General features: G+C 32.7%; 1 protein-coding gene across 1 annotated transcript; it reads right to left on the bottom strand.

Annotated features, from left to right (window-relative positions):
* Positions 1–13,259: 13,259 nt before the first annotated feature.
* LAF3 (Amidohydrolase family) lies at positions 13,260–17,483 on the bottom strand. Its single transcript, XM_079061248.1, has 15 exons — positions 17,312–17,483; positions 17,034–17,224; positions 16,725–16,826; positions 16,370–16,442; positions 16,151–16,257; positions 15,947–16,070; positions 15,675–15,869; positions 15,418–15,503; positions 15,201–15,308; positions 15,016–15,111; positions 14,831–14,929; positions 14,504–14,578; positions 14,181–14,312; positions 13,871–13,986; positions 13,260–13,782 (listed from the first exon to the last, which is right to left on the bottom strand). Exons 1-15 carry the CDS (start codon positions 17,391–17,393, stop codon positions 13,605–13,607), a joined length of 1,764 nt encoding a protein of 587 aa, XP_078917374.1. The 5' UTR covers positions 17,394–17,483; the 3' UTR covers positions 13,260–13,604.
* Positions 17,484–20,788: the final 3,305 nt, after the last annotated feature.

Below are 20,788 nucleotides of genomic sequence, written 5' to 3'. Positions count from 1 at the left end.
TATTGCATACATGAAAATTTGTACCAAAATGTGTTTAGGTTGGGATGGATATGCGAGATGAATTTTCATGTATTGTGTGAGTGGATGGTGTAAATAAGAAAAGAAAAAAAAAACTGATGTGTGACATGCTTGACTTCTTCACTTTTGCAACATATAATAGGAAAAAGAATATTTAGAGAGTTGAATCCACCAAGTAACTACACAACTAACTGCAACAAAAATCAAAAAGATCTTAAATAATTAATCAAATAAATAACCAATGTGATTAAAATCATGTCTATTATACAATGTCGTTTAGTTTTATAGAACATGCACCTAAAATTTTGGTTTTTTTGTTAAATAATATTGTAAAATTTTGGAAAAGAGAATTCACATATTTTGTTGATGAGGTTGGAGGGAATACCCCAACTTGATGATGTGCTAGGGTGAGCTGACATTTTCGCTGAACAACGAAATACTACATTGTCAGTATGTTGTAGCCACGATGAAGAAACGCACAATGAAGATACATAACACTCTCTCTCCTTTCTTTCTCGTCTATTTTCTCCTCCAACGGCTACAAACTTTTAATTTAATTTTTTTTTATTTTGAAACTAACGGTTATTTTTTTAAACTATTTACCACTCTATAACTACCAACAAACTTTAACCTTTAATCTCACACCATTTTCTACATTTTCTCTCACAAATGCATTCAACTACAATGTCATGGCCATCATCTACTTCGTCGGATACGTTGGCATTACGAGAAACAATGTCTATCGGGAATGTTATGAGAAAAACAAGTGTGTATTATAAAAACCAAGAAGCTCAAAGCTCGCGTTTTAAAACAAGAAGTCCTTTCAAGAGAAATCGTTAAGTTGTGCATAATTGTCTCATAGAAGACTACTTTGCTAATGATATTGTGTACCCTAAAAAGTTTAAACGACAGTTCTGAATGAGGAAATAGTTATTTCTATGTATTGTTGATCAATTCGCAGGGTCGCTTTCCATATTTTCAGTTGAAATGGGATGCACGATATAGAAAAAGTTTTTCTCCGATATAAAAATGCACAACCATAATTTGTTAGTTAGCATACAACATACGAGCAGACAAATAGGATGAGTGTTTGAGAATGTCCAAGCGGACCACATGGAAAAGTGTCCACAAGTTTTCTAAAGTTGTTATTTTTGTTAACGATGACTGATATTTACGCAAACCTACGATCAACGATGTCCACCAATTGTACACGGTGCATGAAAACAAACATGGGTTCTTTGATATGCTAGGTAGCATCGATTGCATGCATTATTCCTGGGCATTGTGCCTAATGCATGGCGCGGTCAATACATGCGATGTGATCATAAAGAGCCAATTTCTAGAAGCAATCGTGACCCTGATCTTTGGATATGGCATGCATTTTTTGGCCCCCCAACAACAAACAACGACTAGCATATAAGCGTGGGTACTATCTTACTGATGGGATATATCCTAGCTTATATATATTTGTGAAATCGTTCACATGTCCAAACAACGAAAAAAATAAAGTTTAAGACGGCCCAAGAAGTAGATAGGAAGCACATAAAACCAACATTTGGTGTACTTAAGAGGTGTTGGCTAATACTGCAAGTCCTGACATGGTCATATGAGATCGCAAGGTTGCAGAACATAATATACGTGTGATGTTGGATTAGGTGTCTAAGCCCATAACTATAATTGGTATATATTTGAATTGATGGTAGCACAGTCCTTTTGGGTTGCCCTCAAAACTAGCAACTAGACAGGATGACTTTTGGAGAAAGATGTTGAATTTATTATTTGATTAAATAATTTTTTAATATATTATGAGAATAGTATATTAATTAGAAATAGCAATATTTAATTAATATTTAATCATAAATTAATTGGAATTAATTTTAGGATTAAAGGGATTAGTTAAAAGTGCAGGGGCTAAAGTGCAATTGTTTAATAGTTGAGCAAGAGGTTCCAGAACCTTCCTAGGGAATGAGGTGGATGGTTTTATGAGATAATTCTAGAGTTTCTAGAATATCTCATATGGATAATTAAGGAGGTGGATAATTACCGAATTTGAAATAATATTATTATATTCAGATTAGGGTTATCCAGAGCATCCTTGGTGCACTATATAAAGGCCTCTCCACCCTAGGATTTTCGGTCATTCTACACCCTTCAAGAGATAGCCAAAAATATCATCTCCCCTCTCCTCTCTCCTCTCTCATATTCTTGCTAGTGTTGGCTATGAACCACTAGATGCATGACATTTGTGGTGCTTGCTCTCAAGGCTTCAACAACACAAGGAATTCTTATTATTCTTCAATAACAATCAAAGATATGTTTTCTAACCCTATATGCTAATTTCGAAAATAGTATAGGATTCCTAGGGTTTCCCAATTGATGTTCAAATGTTGTATGTTCAATTAGAGAAAACATAGATCAAGAAATTAGGGTTACATACATACATAGGTTTTTGTTTGTTATTCTCAAAACCCATCAGTGGTATCAGAGCTTTGGTTTGTTTTCTATTGAATTGATTACAATTTTTTAAATTTGATTAATTAGGGTTTATGGCAATTAAACCCTTTTAAACTTAGGGATTTTCGAATTTAGGGTTTCCTTAAGCCTTAAGTTTCGAAAATTAGGAAAGGGTTTTAACCTTTTCCATTGCCTTACAATTTTTGATTTTAGGGTTTCCTTAACCCTTTTAGGTTTTGAAAATGGCAAGGATTGAAATCCTTGCCTCCTCGCCAAAATAAGCCTTTTTTGAAAATTAGGGTTTTGGTAGGGTTATCTTATTTTTGGTAATTATCTGTTTATTTGATTAATTGGATAATTATAAAATTTGTTTTATCCCTCCCATGATTTTTTAAAATTAGGGGGAGAGGATTAGGGTTAAATTATCTTGATTAATTTAATTGGATAATCCTCAAATTGATTTAATAAATTAATTAAATGTTTAATTAATGGATAATTATTAAATCATATGGTTTAATTTTAAATTTAAATTAAATGTTTTAATTTTTGAAATTTAGTAATTAAACCTAGTATTTTGAAATGTTTAAAATACACCTTATACTATATGTAAAATTAAATGTTTAAGATTTACTATATGTAGGGCTGTAAACGAACTGAACGTTCAACGAATTGTTCGTGACCCGTTCGGCGGGAAGTTCGTTTATGTTCGTTTATTTAATAAACGAACGAACATGAACACAAATTCTCGTTCATTTAGTTAAACGAACGAACATGAACAATGATCTCGTTCGTTCAATTATGCTCGTGAACGTTCGTTTACGTTCTTCATTTACGTTTGTTCATGTTCGTTCATATAATTTCCTTTTATCTTCATATATGTTTAATTGTGTTTGATTACATTACCATATTATATGTTCATTTATGTTCATATATGTTTGTTTATGTTCGTTTGTTTATTTTCGTTTAGCATGTTCACGAACATAAACGAACGAACATGAACAATGTAATTTGTTAAACAAACGAACATGAACAAGAAAACACGTCCGTTTAACCGTTCGTGTTCGTTCATTTGTTCGGTTAACTTAAACGAACGAACATGAACAAGTTTCGTTCGTGTTCGTTTGGTTCGTTTACAGCCCTAACTATATGTATAAGACTAAGTCAATCGAACCACTAGTACGCCTCATTCACGAAGCCGATCTATAAGGAGGTATAAGAAAACTGTCTATAAAATGGTAGTTGAATGGGTGTCCACTCTCACCCTCCGTTTCCTTGATTGGTGGAGGGTCGTTAGCCGAACGGGTTTGATATGACACATAATCCTCATTAATAAGTATAATGAATTATAAAGTAACTAAATTCATTTAATAAAATTCTCAATCTTAGTTACTTTAGGAAAAATGTGAATTTGTATGCTAATCCATGAAATTGCACATTACACTTTATAAGTCGTTAGTGGAGCGTGTGTGGTTAACCGACACACTAATGGAGGACTAATAAAGGGTGGTAATGGGTGTCTCGAAAGTTATCGTTGATTAGTGGAGCGTGTGTGGCTAACCGGCACATTAAAACGAGATGATAAATGACATCGAGAGTACCAAACTAATTTGCATGGTTATTCACATCTCGTTTGTGATCCTCGACATCCCAGTCACAAAAGTGAGAGCATAATCGAGATTAAACATGTTATTGATTAGATTCAATGAATCTCAAAAGAACTAGGAGTTTCATAAGATTGAAACTAGTAAAAGTCGTACCTACCTAAATTAGATTCGAATTTGATTACGACATCCCTCTTCAAAGTTCGAATCGAAATATGGATCCTAGTCTTAATTTAAATTTATGGGTTAATAATTAAGATTTAAAATCAACTAACTTGAATTCTCTTTTCTCCTATTATAGATGTCAAGTTCAGACAACAATGGTCTTTCTCATTCTTTTGGAAATGTTTTTCCTCTACCTTCTGAAGATGACATTCCACATTGTGGTCAAGGTGAAAGTGTGTTCCCTTCTTCAAGCAACGATGGAAATGGAGGTCATGCTTCTTCAAATCTTCATCCTCCTCCTCCTCCAGTGACTCTCCCTAAGTCATGCTTTCTTCAAGTTGAAAAAATACGAAATTACTCAAGCCCTGTTGGCATGTAAACATCAAGATGGAAAGTCTGTGTGTGCGCATGTTCTGGAAATGAAATCGTACATTAACATATTGGATATGTTGGGTGTCGTTTTCCCAAGGGAGCTAGCCATTGACTTGGTTCTGCTTTCGCTTCCTGAGTCATATAGTCGGTTCATTAAAGACTATTATATGAGCGACCACAACGTGACCCTAATTGATAACACATATGTTGATTGTTGCTGAAGCAGAAATGATTAAGAGCACAAGTGAAGCAAAAGTGTTTGAAGGATCTGTCTCCGAATTTTCATGGACAATGAAAATGGCAACAATGGTAGTCCAGAAAAGGTTTCTCTTCCCAATGGAAAGAGATCAGCCAATGTCAAACCGTTTGACCATGTGGTGAAAGAGAAAGGCTAGTTCTGAGATAATTTCATGTGTTAATCCTAAAAGGTCCATATGTTTCTAGTTTCAACAAAATATTGGAGGGGCATTGGTTGTGAAGCTGTCCTGACTACCTGAAAGATCTTAGAGATGGTAAAGTCAAGTCGTGTAACTCTACACACATTAATATATTGTGTTTATTAACCAATTTTCAATTAATTGTATTTATTTTTTTGAATTATAGTTTTTAACTTATAGTAATTTTATTTTAACAAAAAAAAATGAAATTATAGTACACTTTATGTCCTTTTTATAGCGGTGCGGAAGTTGGTGATAGATATTGTTGCGACCACGATGTGTTGGTGTTTGTGAAACTTTAGAAACAAATGTGTTTTTGACAGGTCGAGACCTAAAAATGATACGTTTTTTGATGATATTGTTACAATTACTTATACTTGGGTGATGCATAGGAAGCATAAATTTTATATTGTTTGGAATAATTGGCTTCTAAATATGATTTTGAACTTATTAATGTAATTGTTTATCTTTTTCTCTAGCTCCTTCTTAGTAATTTTTGATTTTATATAATTCAGCCGTTCAAAAAAATATATTAGTGTTAATGTTTTTTGATCCGATAAAAGCAAATGATGCATTAATCGTACACTTGTTAGAATATTATGGAACTAGTTATGAGACTCGTGTATTACATGTGTTAATTTAAAAAAAAAGTTAAATATAAATGTCAAAATATTTGAGAACTTTGAATTTATAAGAAAATAAAAAAATAATGATTTATTATAATGAAAATGTTTTTTATCTTTTAAATTTAAATAAAGAAAAGAAACTAATGAGCTTTAATTTTGGAAATTTTGAAATTAAAAGATAAATTTATTAATGAAATTAATATCCATTTATTACTACATTTATTGCAATTATTACATTAAAATATTATGTGGAATTTAATAAAATAGAAAAACTCATAAAATGACGTGTGGAAAAAAAGATATTCTAAATAACCATAAAATGGTATTTAGCAAATTGAATAAGAATGTAACAATTGGCAAAAAAAACATTTATTTATTAGAGAGGATTAGGGTTGTGCATGGGTCGGTTTGGGTCAGTTTTGGACCCAAACCCAACCCATAAATGGTCGGTTTCTGGTTTTCAAAACCCAATATGATCGGTTTCTGATCGGTTCGGTTTCTCGGGTTCTGAGGTCGGTTTGGGCGGTTTTTCAGTTTCTTGGGTTCAACCCATACAGTCACGGGTTCTGGGTTTAAACCCATAGGTTTTGGGTTTTAACCCATTTTCCATAAATGAAGCAACAAGTTAAATACTTCAAAAAACACCAAATTTAAGTTAAATCCTTCAAAAAACATGAGTCTTACAACAAATAGTCTATTACAAGTTACAACCAAAGCCCAAAATAGTCTATTACAATCAAAAAACAATAAAGAATGGGTCGGTTTCTCGGGTTGGATGTGTCGGTTTCTTGGGGCGGTTTGTCGGTTTTAAGTATGGGTCGGTTTCTCGGGTTGGATGGGTCGGTTTCTGGGTAAAAACCGAAATCGAACCCGATTTTTCGGTTTTTAAAAAATTCAAACTCTAACCATCGGTTTTGCTTCGGTTTCGGTTTTTTCGGTTTCGGTTTCGTCGGTTTTAGTCGGTTTCTTGGTTTCCTGGTTTGGTTTGCTCACCCCTAGAGAGGATGCTTAGGGAGCATGTAATTTCCGTATGTACTTACTTTAGCCTTATGTTTTGTTTCCTCGAGTATCAAGGTAATAAGATTGTATCTCGAACAAATATTGTATTTTGTTGACAATCTATTGTAAAACTTTATTACATTGGCAACCTATTCCTATAGTTGTACTATTTAATGGACATGTTTTTAGCATTGCAACCTTTGGGGCCCAACCGGTTTCTATAGCTGTTGGTCAATCGATTTTTCCCAACATGACCCCCACCGGTTCCTATAGGTATTGCCGTATTGGTCAATCCATCTTGCCCAACATGACCGTTGATGAATTGAGACTTATTGGATATTTATAATAAAAGCTTTTAATTGCTTATAAGTATCACTTACTCATTTTTATAATTGTAAGTTCTTGTTTAAAGTTACCTGCACTATGTTTGTTTGTATAGAAAGAAATTATGTTATTATGTCTTAAAAAGTGTGTTCTGTGTAAAAAGATCATGTAATTTAACCCATAAAAAATTGATGTGTAATTGGTATTTACAAAATTTGGGGGTACATTCTAGTATTATTGGACGTTAAGAATTTTTGTTAAAATTTCAAATTATGTTATTTTGATGTGTAATTGGTATTTACAAAATTTGGAGGTACATTCTAGTATTATTGGACGTTAAGAATTTTTGTTAAAATTTCAAATTATGCTATAACGTTGATTATGCTTGTAACACAAGAAAATCTAAATGAATTGATGTGACAATCTAAATTGTTAGATTGTCACAACTTAAAATCTACTCCTCTACTATCAGGCTATAATGCTATACGGTATGGGAGTTTTCTACGCGTAGAAGTCAACATGGCATGCCTCTTTCACGTGTGAATGAAGCTCTTGTGGATTGGTTCGACTCACGGATGCTCACGAATATTTTCATTGGATTGGAGGCTGGAACTGCAATTTGGCTTTCGCATTATGTGGTATTTCTTGTTTTCTCATGAATTTTAATTTGCAATGGAATTATCGGTCAACATTTTTTTATCTTTTGTTTTTTTAAATTAATAAATAGTTAATATCATTCAATTTAAAGATTGGCAAATTTAATGCATAATAAATCTGAATGTTTTTTTTAATTAATCGACTTATTTTTTGGTAAATTAAAAATAGTCATATTTAGATCTAAAATTTTTTTAGTGATCCGAATACAATTATGATTGGAGCTTTTGATTGATATAATAGGATTGCTTTTTATTTAAATTTTGTTTGTCATGTTGATAATATATATTTATCTTATTTTTATTAGTAAAATGTTTACATGGTTTTAAAAATTATGTTTTTTTATTTAATGTAATATAAAAATAAAAAAGTATAGATGAAGTGGAGTGGTTACCATTTTAAAGGGATTGTGGTGTGGTAATAGAGATGTTGTGAAGATAATATGACGTTGATTGAACATCTTCTAGTAGACATATAGTTACCCAGTGGCAAACACGGAACGTTAAGTAGTAGTGGCACCAAAAAAAATCAAACAAATCTAAAATGGTAGTGACATTCATATTTTAAGACGTTGCACCTAATAAAAACCAAAAAAAAAAATACACTAATGGTCGGAATCGGTGTGGTGGCCTGGGACCCGGGACACCACATAAGTCCGCCCATATAGTTACCTAAGCACCAACTCATGAAGTAACCATAGTCTTTAGTCTTTAACTTTTAGCCTTAGGCTATGGAGTATATTCACTGACCGCACAAAGGATAATATTATTTAAACGCCAACTCATCACCACTATCACACCATATTAAACATGGTATACCCATCGCAACACGTCATCATTGAAATTAATTAATTAAAATACTAGATTTCAATTAAAATTAAAACATTACACTAATTTTAACAAAAATAATAATAAAATCGATCGTCATATTTAATCAACTAAAATGAATAGTATAGCTCATTCATATATGTTATATTATATGTATATATAAAAAAACTAAATATTAAATTGATAAATAAAGAATATATATATATATATATATATATATATATATATATATATATATATATATATATATATATATATATATATATATATATATATATATATAGGGGAGGGTTCAATTGAGAAAAAAAAGGTTGAGAATGGGGGAATCATTCTCAGTCACTCATTTATTTTTGCCGCAAAAGCCTCCGTTGTACCAGCGGAAATGGGAGATGAATAGACATGTGTTTTCCAACAAAACATATTTCCTTAAACTATGCTAATCATTACCTTAATATATACAAAAACATAGTTTTTTTCGTTTTTTTTAATTTTTAGAAGCTATTTTTATCAAAAAATGATTTTAAATATACCAAAATTCATGATTTTTTATTCTCTACAAATAGACATCCATATTGATATAGTTTTAAGATAAAATAAAAAAAAATTATATTTTCAGCTATCGTTATTCATAAGTGAATAAAAATGCATCAGGTTTTATTACAGTACATTCGTTATTCACTTATGAATAAAAAGTATGATTTATTTTTTTTACAATTTAAATATCATTCATATATAAATATAGCATATAATAAACATAGTATATTCATATTTAAATATTGGACGATGTATTCACTTGTGAATATTAACATAGTATATTTACTTGTGAATATTAGATTGTATATTCACTTATGAATATTAAATGATATTTCATATGTGAATATTACATAGTATTACATGGTATATCACATGTGAATATTACATAGTATATTCACTTGTGAATATTAGATGATATATTCACTTATGAATATTACACAGTATATTCACATATGAATATTACAAAGTATATTCACTTGTGAATATATTCACTTATGAATATATTCACTTATGAATATTAGAAGGTATTTTGACAAATATATAATTTTTATATGTTATTCACATATGAATAACATACAGACTTGCATATTTGTTTTGCGTTTTTAATAATCATATACTGATTCAGGTGAGAAAACATATTCATATATGAATATAACGTGGTAATTTAGTTTATGCATTTCATCAAACAGTTGGAGTGCATACAAGTTAACTATTTTAAAAATGTTAAAAACATCAAGTTATCAATTCCAAATCATCATATACTTCCGATTTCGACTTCAGATGCGACATCCTATGTCTGATCGATTTCTCATTTTGATTTTGATTTCCGAAAATCCGATTGGGAACCTGTGAGTACCGATTCTGAGTCCTTCAATGTCGACTGTGACTGCGAGTCTAGAACTCCGATTCCAATTTCATGAACAGCGAAGAAATTCCGATTCCAACTGATTTCGTTTGCGAATCTGGGAAATTCCAGTTCCAAATCCGTTATGAACTTTAACAAATGCTTGCAAGCTACGAACATTCGGAGTATTCAACAAAGAAATCGATGAAATTGATGAATTTGGGTTGCGAATCTGGATGATTGTTGAAGGTTGGAGGAGAAATTTTGATGATGAACGAACTATTATCGAATTCTCTATAGTTACGTATTTGAGATTGAAGGTTATTAATATATTTACAAGTTTGCCATCGTGTCTTTTTATGCTTAGATTAAATGAGTGGCTGATAATGATTCCCCCATTCTCAACATTTTTTATTTTCTCAATTGAACTCACCTATATATATATATATATATATATATATATATATATATATATATATATATATATATATATATATATATATATATATTAGTTTATAAAATAAACTTTACTTAAATAAAACATACCATTATATAAATTGCAAATGAACATATTTTATTTCGATTAAAATACATATTTGTGATTAAAATCCTCAAAATGGAATTATATATCATTCAAGAAATTATTAATAAAATAAAAAAATTAAATATCATTATAAAGTTAGAATAAAAAACAATTTGAAATTTTCCATTAATTTCTATTTTCTAAAAGTATTTTTACTAAAAAAAACACTATTTCTCAAACCAGTCATGAAAAAGAAATGACATTCTATAAATGTTCTATTTAATTCATTGACTACAAATAAACATTATTTTATCATTCTACCACATAATGTTCCACTTCATTTCATCTTTTATTAATACATACCAAAGTAACCAAACACTATCCAATACAATGTCATTAGCTATTTAATTGTGTGGCATTTGATTTTGCAACTATCTTTACATCAATATAATGATTATAATCTAACAATTTGTCCGTAAATGGTTTTACTAACAAATCAGCAATACTTTGTACCTGTACGGATGGTTTTATTAACAAACAAGCAACGGTTTAATGGTTTTAATAGATATCATTATTACTTATAAATAATATAGATTTAATAAAGTATTAGCAACAATATAGTTTTGTTTATAATTTGACTAATAAATAATTATTAAAATATTTACTACCAAACAATAATAAATATTTAAATTCAATTTATTATACTTATGTTTTGCAATTGTGTGCTTATTGTTTATGATTGCTCATATTTCATATATATATTATTACATTTTATAATGTGAAAGTTAATTAGGTAAATTTAAACAAAATGTATGTGATCTGTAACTAGAATCAAACTGATCTGTTTATAAAAATATCCTCCATATCAGTTTTCGTTGTTTTATACTATTTATGTTTCTTTTAAATTAAAAAACCCCAATTAAATATTTGTTTCACGTTCCGGTTTGAACCCGAACGTGTGTCTAAGTCTAAACCATGAACATACATACCAATCTGTCTATGATTCCATTATTTTGTATTTTTTGTATTCTGGAATCATCCAATCCGGTTGAAACACGTACACATCCTGATGCTGAAGTAATTGAATGTGTTTCTGAAAAATTGAAGTTGGCGTGAGCGGTAGACACGGCCTATGTCCCCGTCGTAGTCCAAACACCACAAACTATTCTCAAATCTCATGTCCGTCCCAATTTATAAAACACAATAAATAATCCAATTAATTTTTTTATGATTTTTTTTTTAAAGTTGTAAACTATGTATTTTTTTAGGTTTATATTAATGTAAAGTTTAAAATAAACTCAAATATGTTTTTTTTTTGGTACATTATTTTTTACTTTTGGTTCGAAGTTCTAACCCCATGAAGAATCCCATATGTACATTTTTTAAACATTCAAATTGTCTGGAAAATGTACATATCTGAAATAAATTATTTATACTTTATGGTTTGTCGAATTGGTTGTGTTGTGTATGTGGTTGAAGAAAAAGTAGTTTTTTTTTAACAAAAAGTTAAGTTGGATGGGCTTGTTGATGAAGATAGTCTTAAATGTAACATCCTAAAAAGTAGCCCCAATTTAATAAATAAATAAACAAAGACAATTGCATGTATCCTTCCCTAAACATGATTATATAATTGATGAACACATCTTGCACAATCAATATCATATACATTCTAAATTTTCTTTCGTTAAGACATTAACTATACTTTAATTTTCCTCAAAACATCACATATCCCGTGACACCTTTTTCTTAGGCCCGGCACAGATAGTGGGCGAGAGGAATTACCACCCATGACCCATCGTTCCAAGAGGTCCAAAAATTTTATGGGCTATGTAATATTAATAAATAATCATTAATCTATTTCTATGGGAAAAAAAGATAAATTGCATGAATCGAGAATGACCAAATTCAAAGGCCCAAATTGATACATTACTGGAAGCATGAAGAAGCAATAGCAAACGTATAATTATTGTTGTTTATAAAGAATGTGAGTAGGTGCAACTAGGGATGAGCAAAAGGACCGAACCGGACCCGACCCGGGAACCGGCTTCGGCCAAAATCAAGAACCGAACCGGCCCGGCGGTTCTACCGGTTCCCGGTTCCTACCGGTTCTTGTCGTGTCTTCAAATGTTGGAACCGGTCCTTGAAAAATAGCATCATACGGTTCCGGTTTTTGCCGGTTCTACCGGTTCCGGTTATATCGGTTCCTGGTTCCGAAAATCCACAAAAATAACGTCCCGGTCCCGGCCCGACCGGTTCCATCGGGTTCCAGTTCCGGTTCCGGTTCCGGCCGGTTCCCCGGTCCATATGCTCATCCCTAGGTGCAACCAAAATGGGGGAATGAATTGTAAACTAACAGCCTATGAAACAATCAAGCAATGATAGAATGGATTAGTCGACTATGTCATCTCAATTCCTTAGTCTTAAACAGTTAGAATCTCATTGCATATAATATCTTATTAACCATTCTTGTTGCGGGTTGATTACTTTATGTATGGATAAAGATATGGTAGACATGTTGATTTTGATACTATTATGTTAAAATGGAAAAGAAAATCGGTTTTCTTGGATTCGAACTTCTAACCAACCTACCTGATAGAAGGCATACGACACAACCACTAAACTAAGGTCTTTTTTTTTATCTTGACTATAATTAATGATTTTATGTCTATAAAAGCTACAATATATATATATATATATATATATATATATATATATATATATATATATATATATATATATATACACTTTAAATTAGTATATTTTTGTTGTTTGGGTATACTTGTGTCTTTTTAAGGACATTTTTATTTCCTCTCGCCCCGAACCCAAAATATGTTTGGACCCGCCCTACTTTTTCTTAAAATGACATAACAACTCAACAACATATCATCAATATGGTTTAAATTTGTAAACTGAGAAATTCATATATAGTGGTGTTACATTAAGATTCATATTATAGATCAAATAGATAAGATAAAGAAAACAAGTAATTTTGCCTCATAACTCTCGTTTTGTTACATGGGAGAGGACCAGCTTTCTAAGGCTATTCTCATGATGGGGAGGGCATTTGTGTCTTTTGCACATACGAGAGATTGAGAGCGAGCCAATGTTCCACCATTTCGTGTGGAACACAATATTGGAATTTTTGTCTCATTGACATCAATGGTCTCGTTCTATTACGTTTAGTTCTTAGTTCTGGTTATACAATTGTGTACACGGATCATAAATATCAAGGGTAAGCTTTCACACCACCAACATATGTAGCTGCAACTGAAGAGGTTTCTTCTTGTGTTATTAAGTCATCCAAAGTATGTGCATTCAGCACCACAAAATCAGCCATTTTTCCAGAAGATAATGACCCGATTTCCTCATCAAGAAAGCATGCTTCAGCAGCTGAAATAGTATGCCTGAAAAGCATAAACAAATAAACAGGAAGAATCATGATCTAATGCACAAATAAAAATGAAAGTATGTTGCTATTTCATGTTTACTTACGCATTTAATGCATCCGTAAGCTTCATGCACTCGCCTAAATTCCAAGGTTTATCCCAACCAGGAGGCCTCCTTTTAACTGCAGTCTTTATGCTATTCAAAGGATTGATTTCTGCTACCTAAAATTTTTCTATCAGTAATGAGGAGGACATTTACGTCTTTTACACAGACAAGAGATGGAGGACCTTTCTGGGTGCGACAAAAAAGTGCTTACTTTTGTCCCAATCCCAACAAAAGCAGTACAACATGTCATGTCATGTCATTATAAACAGAGCCTAAAAAGGTGAGTGTAGAAAAGAAAAAGAGTTCTCACTGGCCAATCAGAACCAAATGCAACAAGTGCATTGCTAGTAAGGAGTGTCTGAAATAAATAAGATCCTTTTTGCGCCCTCTCTACCCCGATTTTTCTAATTGCTGAGTCAGCATCGTCCAGCAAATGATCTGGCTGTCAAGCAATGTACTTTTTTTTTTACCATAATAGCAATGTATTCATATATTTCTTTAATGTATTTTACTTTTAACCCATAATAGTAACATATTTTATTTTATTTCCATGTGGGAGTCCCACATAGTGTCTGTAGACTGTAAAGAAACTTTCTTTTATTATCAATAACTTTTACCCTTTAAATAAATTACCTGCACTGAAGCAATAATCCCTTGTTCACCAAACTTGGCTGCACTTCCATGACTCAAATGTTGAGCATGTTCAATCTACAAAAAAGGGATTACTAATTCATAGAAACATCTATGAATAATTATACAACTATTCATAAATTACCTAAATACCCTCAATCAAAAACAAATAAGGGAACCTTGAGGACTCATATAAATACCCATACTCCCATAGGTTTAAACAGGACCTTAAGGCCACCTATGTCATGTACTGTGTCTGACATGAATTGGACTGTGATAAAGATTGATGTCAAATGATTTATAATAGTTTTAGTTTTAAATAACATATACCCGAAATCTTCGATCCCTCTTCCCATTTGTTGAAACAACTGATTTATACATATCCAAGATCAAGTCATTGGCCTTGTCTCCAATAGCATGAATAGCAACCTGATGAAAAAATTGTTTGTCAACTGATAAGTTGTTTTACATATTTACAAGCACATTTTTAAAGATAAACGAAAAAAATAAAATACCTGGAGGCCATATTTGTCGGATTGAACAGTCATATTAGATAAGCTTTCCATATCTGTAACTTGGAGGCCAATATTCCAAGGCTCATCAGCATATGGCTACAAGAAACATGAATGAAATGTTATCCCATTGACTTAATAATAATAAGTTAGAAAACAAAGAAAAAAAAAATAAAACTTATTTGCACCTCGTGAAAAAGTGCACTGTTAGATCCTAAGGATCCATCAGAAAAGGCTTTAACACCACCTAAGAATATCCACTGGCTCAGCCTACGCCCTGTTGTTTCTATTATATCCTAAAAAGAAAACAAGAACATCAAATTTAATGTTAAACATTTAATTCATTAGAAAAAGTAAACATAGAAAAATTATCATGAAGTAGTTAGTAGTCAACTAAAGTCATACAAGCAAACGTGACCATGTTGGCATTGGAAAGAAAAGGCAAACCCTAATCATCATTCTTCCTGATAAATCAGCCCATTTGTAAACATCTGAAATTAACAAGAAAGTCAACACTTTATTTTATTGATTTAACCATTAAATTATTTTATTTTCCCTTTTCTTTTAATTGCCTCCAAAATCCTCTTATGTTAAAATTGATGTACATTGAGTAAATTGTTTGTTGGAATGTAAGGGTAAAATGGTCATTTCAGACACTAAACCTTCAAAATCTTCCCATGAATGTTCTAATGATGCTCCAGGAAAATATCTTCCAAAATCAACAACTGTTGTGACACCCCTCATCAATGCATACCTACTAGCTCTTTCTAATGCCTGCCTTCTTTCTTCAACAGAAACTTCTGGAATGCATGAAAGAACAACTTTCATTGCAGAATCAATCATAAGGCCTGTAGGTTCTGCATATAGTAATGATTTTACATGAGTTTACAAAATGAATCCAAGAATATAATAATCATATATAATATTATGATACCTCCATTTGCATTTCTGCTAATAGTTCCACCAACTGGATCTTGCATGTTACTTGTAACTCCAGCTAATTTTAGAGCTAAAGAGTTAGCCAATCCCATGTGGCCATCCATTCTTGAAAGCCATACCTGTCAAGATTGAAAAGACTAATTGTGATTAATTGGGGTTTAATTACAGTTTATATAATTTGTATTTGGTTTTTTCTTACAGGATGATGAGGTGTGATATCATCAATCCAAGATGCTGATGGCAATTCTCCTCCCCAAAGATCATTATTCCATCCACCACCCAACAACCAAGAACCTTCTTTCAAGTCTACAAAGATGATGAAGAGATGTATATCATGTTGTAGGTCCCATAACCATATTTACAAAACTTCCAAAATATCCAAGAGTGAAACAAAATTGTAAATACAGAAAACACTTACTTTTCACTGCTTCTTTAACCTTTTCAATGAAGTCTTTTTTTGTCTTGACACCTCGAACTTCTACCCGTGCCATCTGTTTTCACTTCTAACTCAATCAGCATATCATAGTTGGAAGTACATTAAAAATGAAGTCTTGATGAGAAAAAAATAGAATTTTCAAAATAGAATTAATGGCTTGTAAGATAAATATATTTAAAGTATAATGTTGTAATGGAGAAAGAAATGAAAGTAGAATGGTATAATACACAAATAAATTAAAGTATGTTGCTATGATTTGCATTTAGCCCTAAACTGAAAAGAACAAAACACAAATGTTTTATGTATATCATATGAAGAAGGTGAGGGATTTTAGAACCTGGAGTCCTCCAAAAAGCAAATGGACATGAGAATCAATAAATCCAGGAACAACAACTTTTCCCTCAAGATTTAACTCTTTTGTTCCATATCCAGACATTTCCTGCATTTGCATATAGTTTACAGTTTACACAAAGCCTTGAAAAACAGAATGCTCAGATAGTCGTCTTCAATGCTAAATAGTGTTTTTCTTGCTAATCTTTTTCCATATTCTGGAGTAGTTGTGAAATTAATTCACAACGTTTCATATTTTAGAAGCACCACAGTTGATGCTGAAAACAAAGTATTTGGCAATTTGACTATATCTTACCCGAACAAACGAATAGTTGCCAATACGGATTATTCTCCCGTCACGAATAACCATGGAATTAGCAAAAGTGAGAGAGGAATCGCTGGTGTATATCGTCCCATTCGTCACCAACAGGTCAGCATCAGCAATTCCTGAAGAGAAGGATGATTTCGATGATAACCACCATAATCGGTTGCTCCAGCTGGATTCATCTGCAAGAATTTGAATTGTTGATGAAATGAATTGAGGTGGATATAAGTGATTAAATTGAAGATTGGAAGGAAGGATGTTTGGTTAACTGTGATTATTGTGGAGATGAAGTGACAGTAGGAGGGAGAGAAGAAGAACGAGTGAAGTTGAGACGAGGACACGAGTATTCATGGCGAGAGAATCTTTTTAGTCGATGATTGTGGTGGAATCTTGTCGTGCCATTCTGCCAAGGTTTGAAAGATTCAGAGAAATATCGGTTCCAATCGGGTACCTTTTAGGATAATGACTTAAAAGGGTAATTTATTTCGGATTTGTACAAATTTAGTAATTGAGTTTTTTTTGTCCATATTTTCCTATTGAACTTGTTGAACTGTTCAAAAAACATCCTTATGACCTACTATCAGAGGTATAGCCGGTTTCCGGCGTCTTTGACAACTCCGGCGATCATCTTCTCAGGCGAAACATTATTTTTCCGGCGACAAGTAAAAACCCATTTTTTTTCCTGAAATCACACACATGATATTCTGGATTCGTGTTTATCTAATACATATACAGATTTGTAAAACAAGTCCATCCATGACAGATCTAGCAAAACACAAAATCAATGTAATGATTTTTAATTTCTGAAAACAGGGGTTGCAATTTCTGATCTAACACACACACACACAAACTTGAATCTGAAGAAGCTCTCAAGAACACAATGAACAAACCTTAATGAACCAGACAAAGATTTGAAGAACATCATGAACAAACTCACCAGAATAAGCCTAGATTTCGAGTTTATATATGAAGAATCCACCTGAAAGTCGAATTCTTTCCAGATTATGCTCACAAACTCAGCCCTTCAGGTAAGTTATTTTTCAGAAATCGATTTTTTTTAAAAAAAAAAAAACCCACCTGAAACCCTAGATTTCGAGTTCACTTTCAGATGTGGAAATCGATTTAGTAGTTTTTAAATTCTAACATAGATGAAAATGAATACACATACACATACCTTCGATCTGTTTAAACACGAACTCAAGGGTTTTCATGACGGGTTTTGAGCACATATCTTGAAAATCGATTTCTGGGTTTGAGTGTGTTCAAGAACTCGTCATACCTTCAAGCTCGATTTGAGTGTGTTCATCTTCAAGGAACTCAAAACACACCAAATCGATTTCTTCTTTGTTCTTGGAAATCGATTTCTGGGTTAAAAACCCCAACTCGACTTAAGGTTGTTCTTGAGTTCGATTTTTGGTCTTTGTGTTTCTGGAAAACACACACAGAACAATAAGTATGGTTTTATGTTTGTGTTGAAGATCGTGTGTATGTTCATCTGACCTAGTGTTCTTGAGTTTGAAGAAACAACTAATATGGGGTTCTTGTGTTCATCTGATCTGGAGTTTTTGTGTTTATCTAATTCAAAATGATATTTGAAGAAATAACTTACAAAAAAAGATGCAGATGAAGAATGACTTAAAGGGAGAAAATGAGTTTTCACTTGTAGCCGGAAAAATAATATTTCGCCGGAGAAGATGAACGGAGCATCTCCGGAGTTGTCAGATATGTCGGAAACCGGCTATACCTCCTATAGCAGGTCATAAGGGTATTTTTTTAAACGGTTCAAAAAATTCAATGGGAAAATATGAACAAAAAAAAACTCAGTGACTAAATTTGTACAAATCAAGAAATAAGTTACCCTTTTAAGTCATTATCCCCTTACTTTATATTAAAACTTAGACTAAACTGCACATGGTTTCTCTGGTTTGCTCAAAATTGTCACTTTGGTCCAAAAATGTTTGGACTAGCATCAGAGATCTAAAGTTTTCATTTTGTTGTTTGTTTGGTCCAATCTGTTCTGTTTTTTTTCAAAATGACGGATTTTTCCCTGTTTATATGATTTTCTCTTTTTTCTTATTTGTTTTTCTGGTTTTTAGATTTAAAAAAAATAAAAAATAAAAATAAATCTCTCTCTCTTAAAATAATAAAAAATAAAAATCTCTCTCTCTCTCTCTCTCTCTCTCTTCATTTGTTCTTCATGGTTCTCAAGAACCCCTCATCGTCGAATCCACCACCGTCCATCTTCAGCCACCCCCCATCCTCACTCCCTTCATAATCCGAACATGGACCCAACACCGTTTTACCACCCTCACCATTCATCACCTTCACCAACCTTCAACCTCAACTGAACCTTTCATCATCTATCACCACCCTCATTTATCCATCACAGCCTACACTACCCACCATCCTCACTCCCTTTCATCATCCATCAACACAAAATGATCGCCAAACCACCAGCAACACCAAATTTGCCAAAAAATAAGAAAAAGAAATTAACCAGCGGATATGTTCGTCACCTGATCTGTTCGTCACCCTCTTTCTCTTTTTTCTCGTCGGATTTGGAAACACGAAGGTAAGGGCGTCGTTCAACACATACCAGCGCTAGGGTTTCCTGATGAAGATGACGGAGCTAGGGTTTCCTGATGAAGATGACGGAGCTAGGGTTTTCGGTGGATGATAGCGGCGCTGAAATAAGAATAGCCGCTTAGAGTTTTCTGAAAACCCTAACTCGTCGCCGCCCTTCGTCTTATCTGGAACGTCGTCGCCAAATCGCTAGGGTTTGCTGATGAAGAAAGCAGAGAAACATGGAGATAGACGAGGTTCGCCGGAAGAATGATAATTTACAGATCTAGAGCTTCGTTGAGTTGCAACGGAGTTTTTCAGATCGGCGGAAAAACGAAGGTTTATAGATATAGGGCGTGTTCGGCGCGGAGCTTTTAGGAGCGTTTGAGAGCTTCTAGCTTCTAGCGTTTGACAAAACGCTCCGTTTTGAACAGAAAGTCTTGTTTGACACTACAAGCTTCTAGCGTTTAGTTTAAACAAAACGCTCCAAATCTAAAAGCTACTTCATGTAGCGTTTAACAAAACGTTACAAGTTACCCGCTAGTTTTGCCGAACACGCCCATAGACGACGGCGACGAGATCAGAGAAAGGGTTTACAGATGGATGGCGACGGCAAGATGGTAGTCCATGGCAGGTGGTGGCTGAGGGCGACGACGGTGGTGGAGTCGACAATGAGGGGTTCTTAAGAACCTTGAAGAACAAATGAAGAATGAAGGAGAAATAGGGGGGGGGGGGAGATATATATATATATATATATATATATATATATATATATATATATATATAGAGAGAGAGAGAGAGAGAGAGAAAGAGAGATTTATTTTTATTTTATTTTATTTTTTATTTTTTTAAATCTGAAAATCAGAAAAACAAATAAGAAAAAAGAAAAAATCATATAAACAAGGGCAAATCCGTCATTTTGAAAAAAATCAGAACAGATTGGACCAAACAAGCAACAAAATGAAAACTTTGGACCTCTGGTGCTAGTCCAAACCTTTTTGGACCAAAGTGGCAATTTTGAGTAAACCAGTGGGACCATTTGTGCAGTTTAGTCTAAAAACTTAAAATGGTCCTTATTAACAAGCCCCTACCCACAACAACATAAGATACAAACATCGGTCAATGAGCTTACTGAAAGAAGCCCAGAAATTATAGTTGGGGTACTACACTCACCACAAGAAGAG

Source organism: Lactuca virosa, chromosome 7 (genome assembly GCF_052849685.1).
Source record: "Lactuca virosa cultivar CGN04683 chromosome 7, Lactuca_virosa_CGN04683_v6, whole genome shotgun sequence".
Taxonomy (NCBI): Eukaryota; Viridiplantae; Streptophyta; class Magnoliopsida; order Asterales; family Asteraceae; genus Lactuca; species Lactuca virosa.
This window is presented reverse-complemented; position numbering and strand designations above follow the sequence as displayed.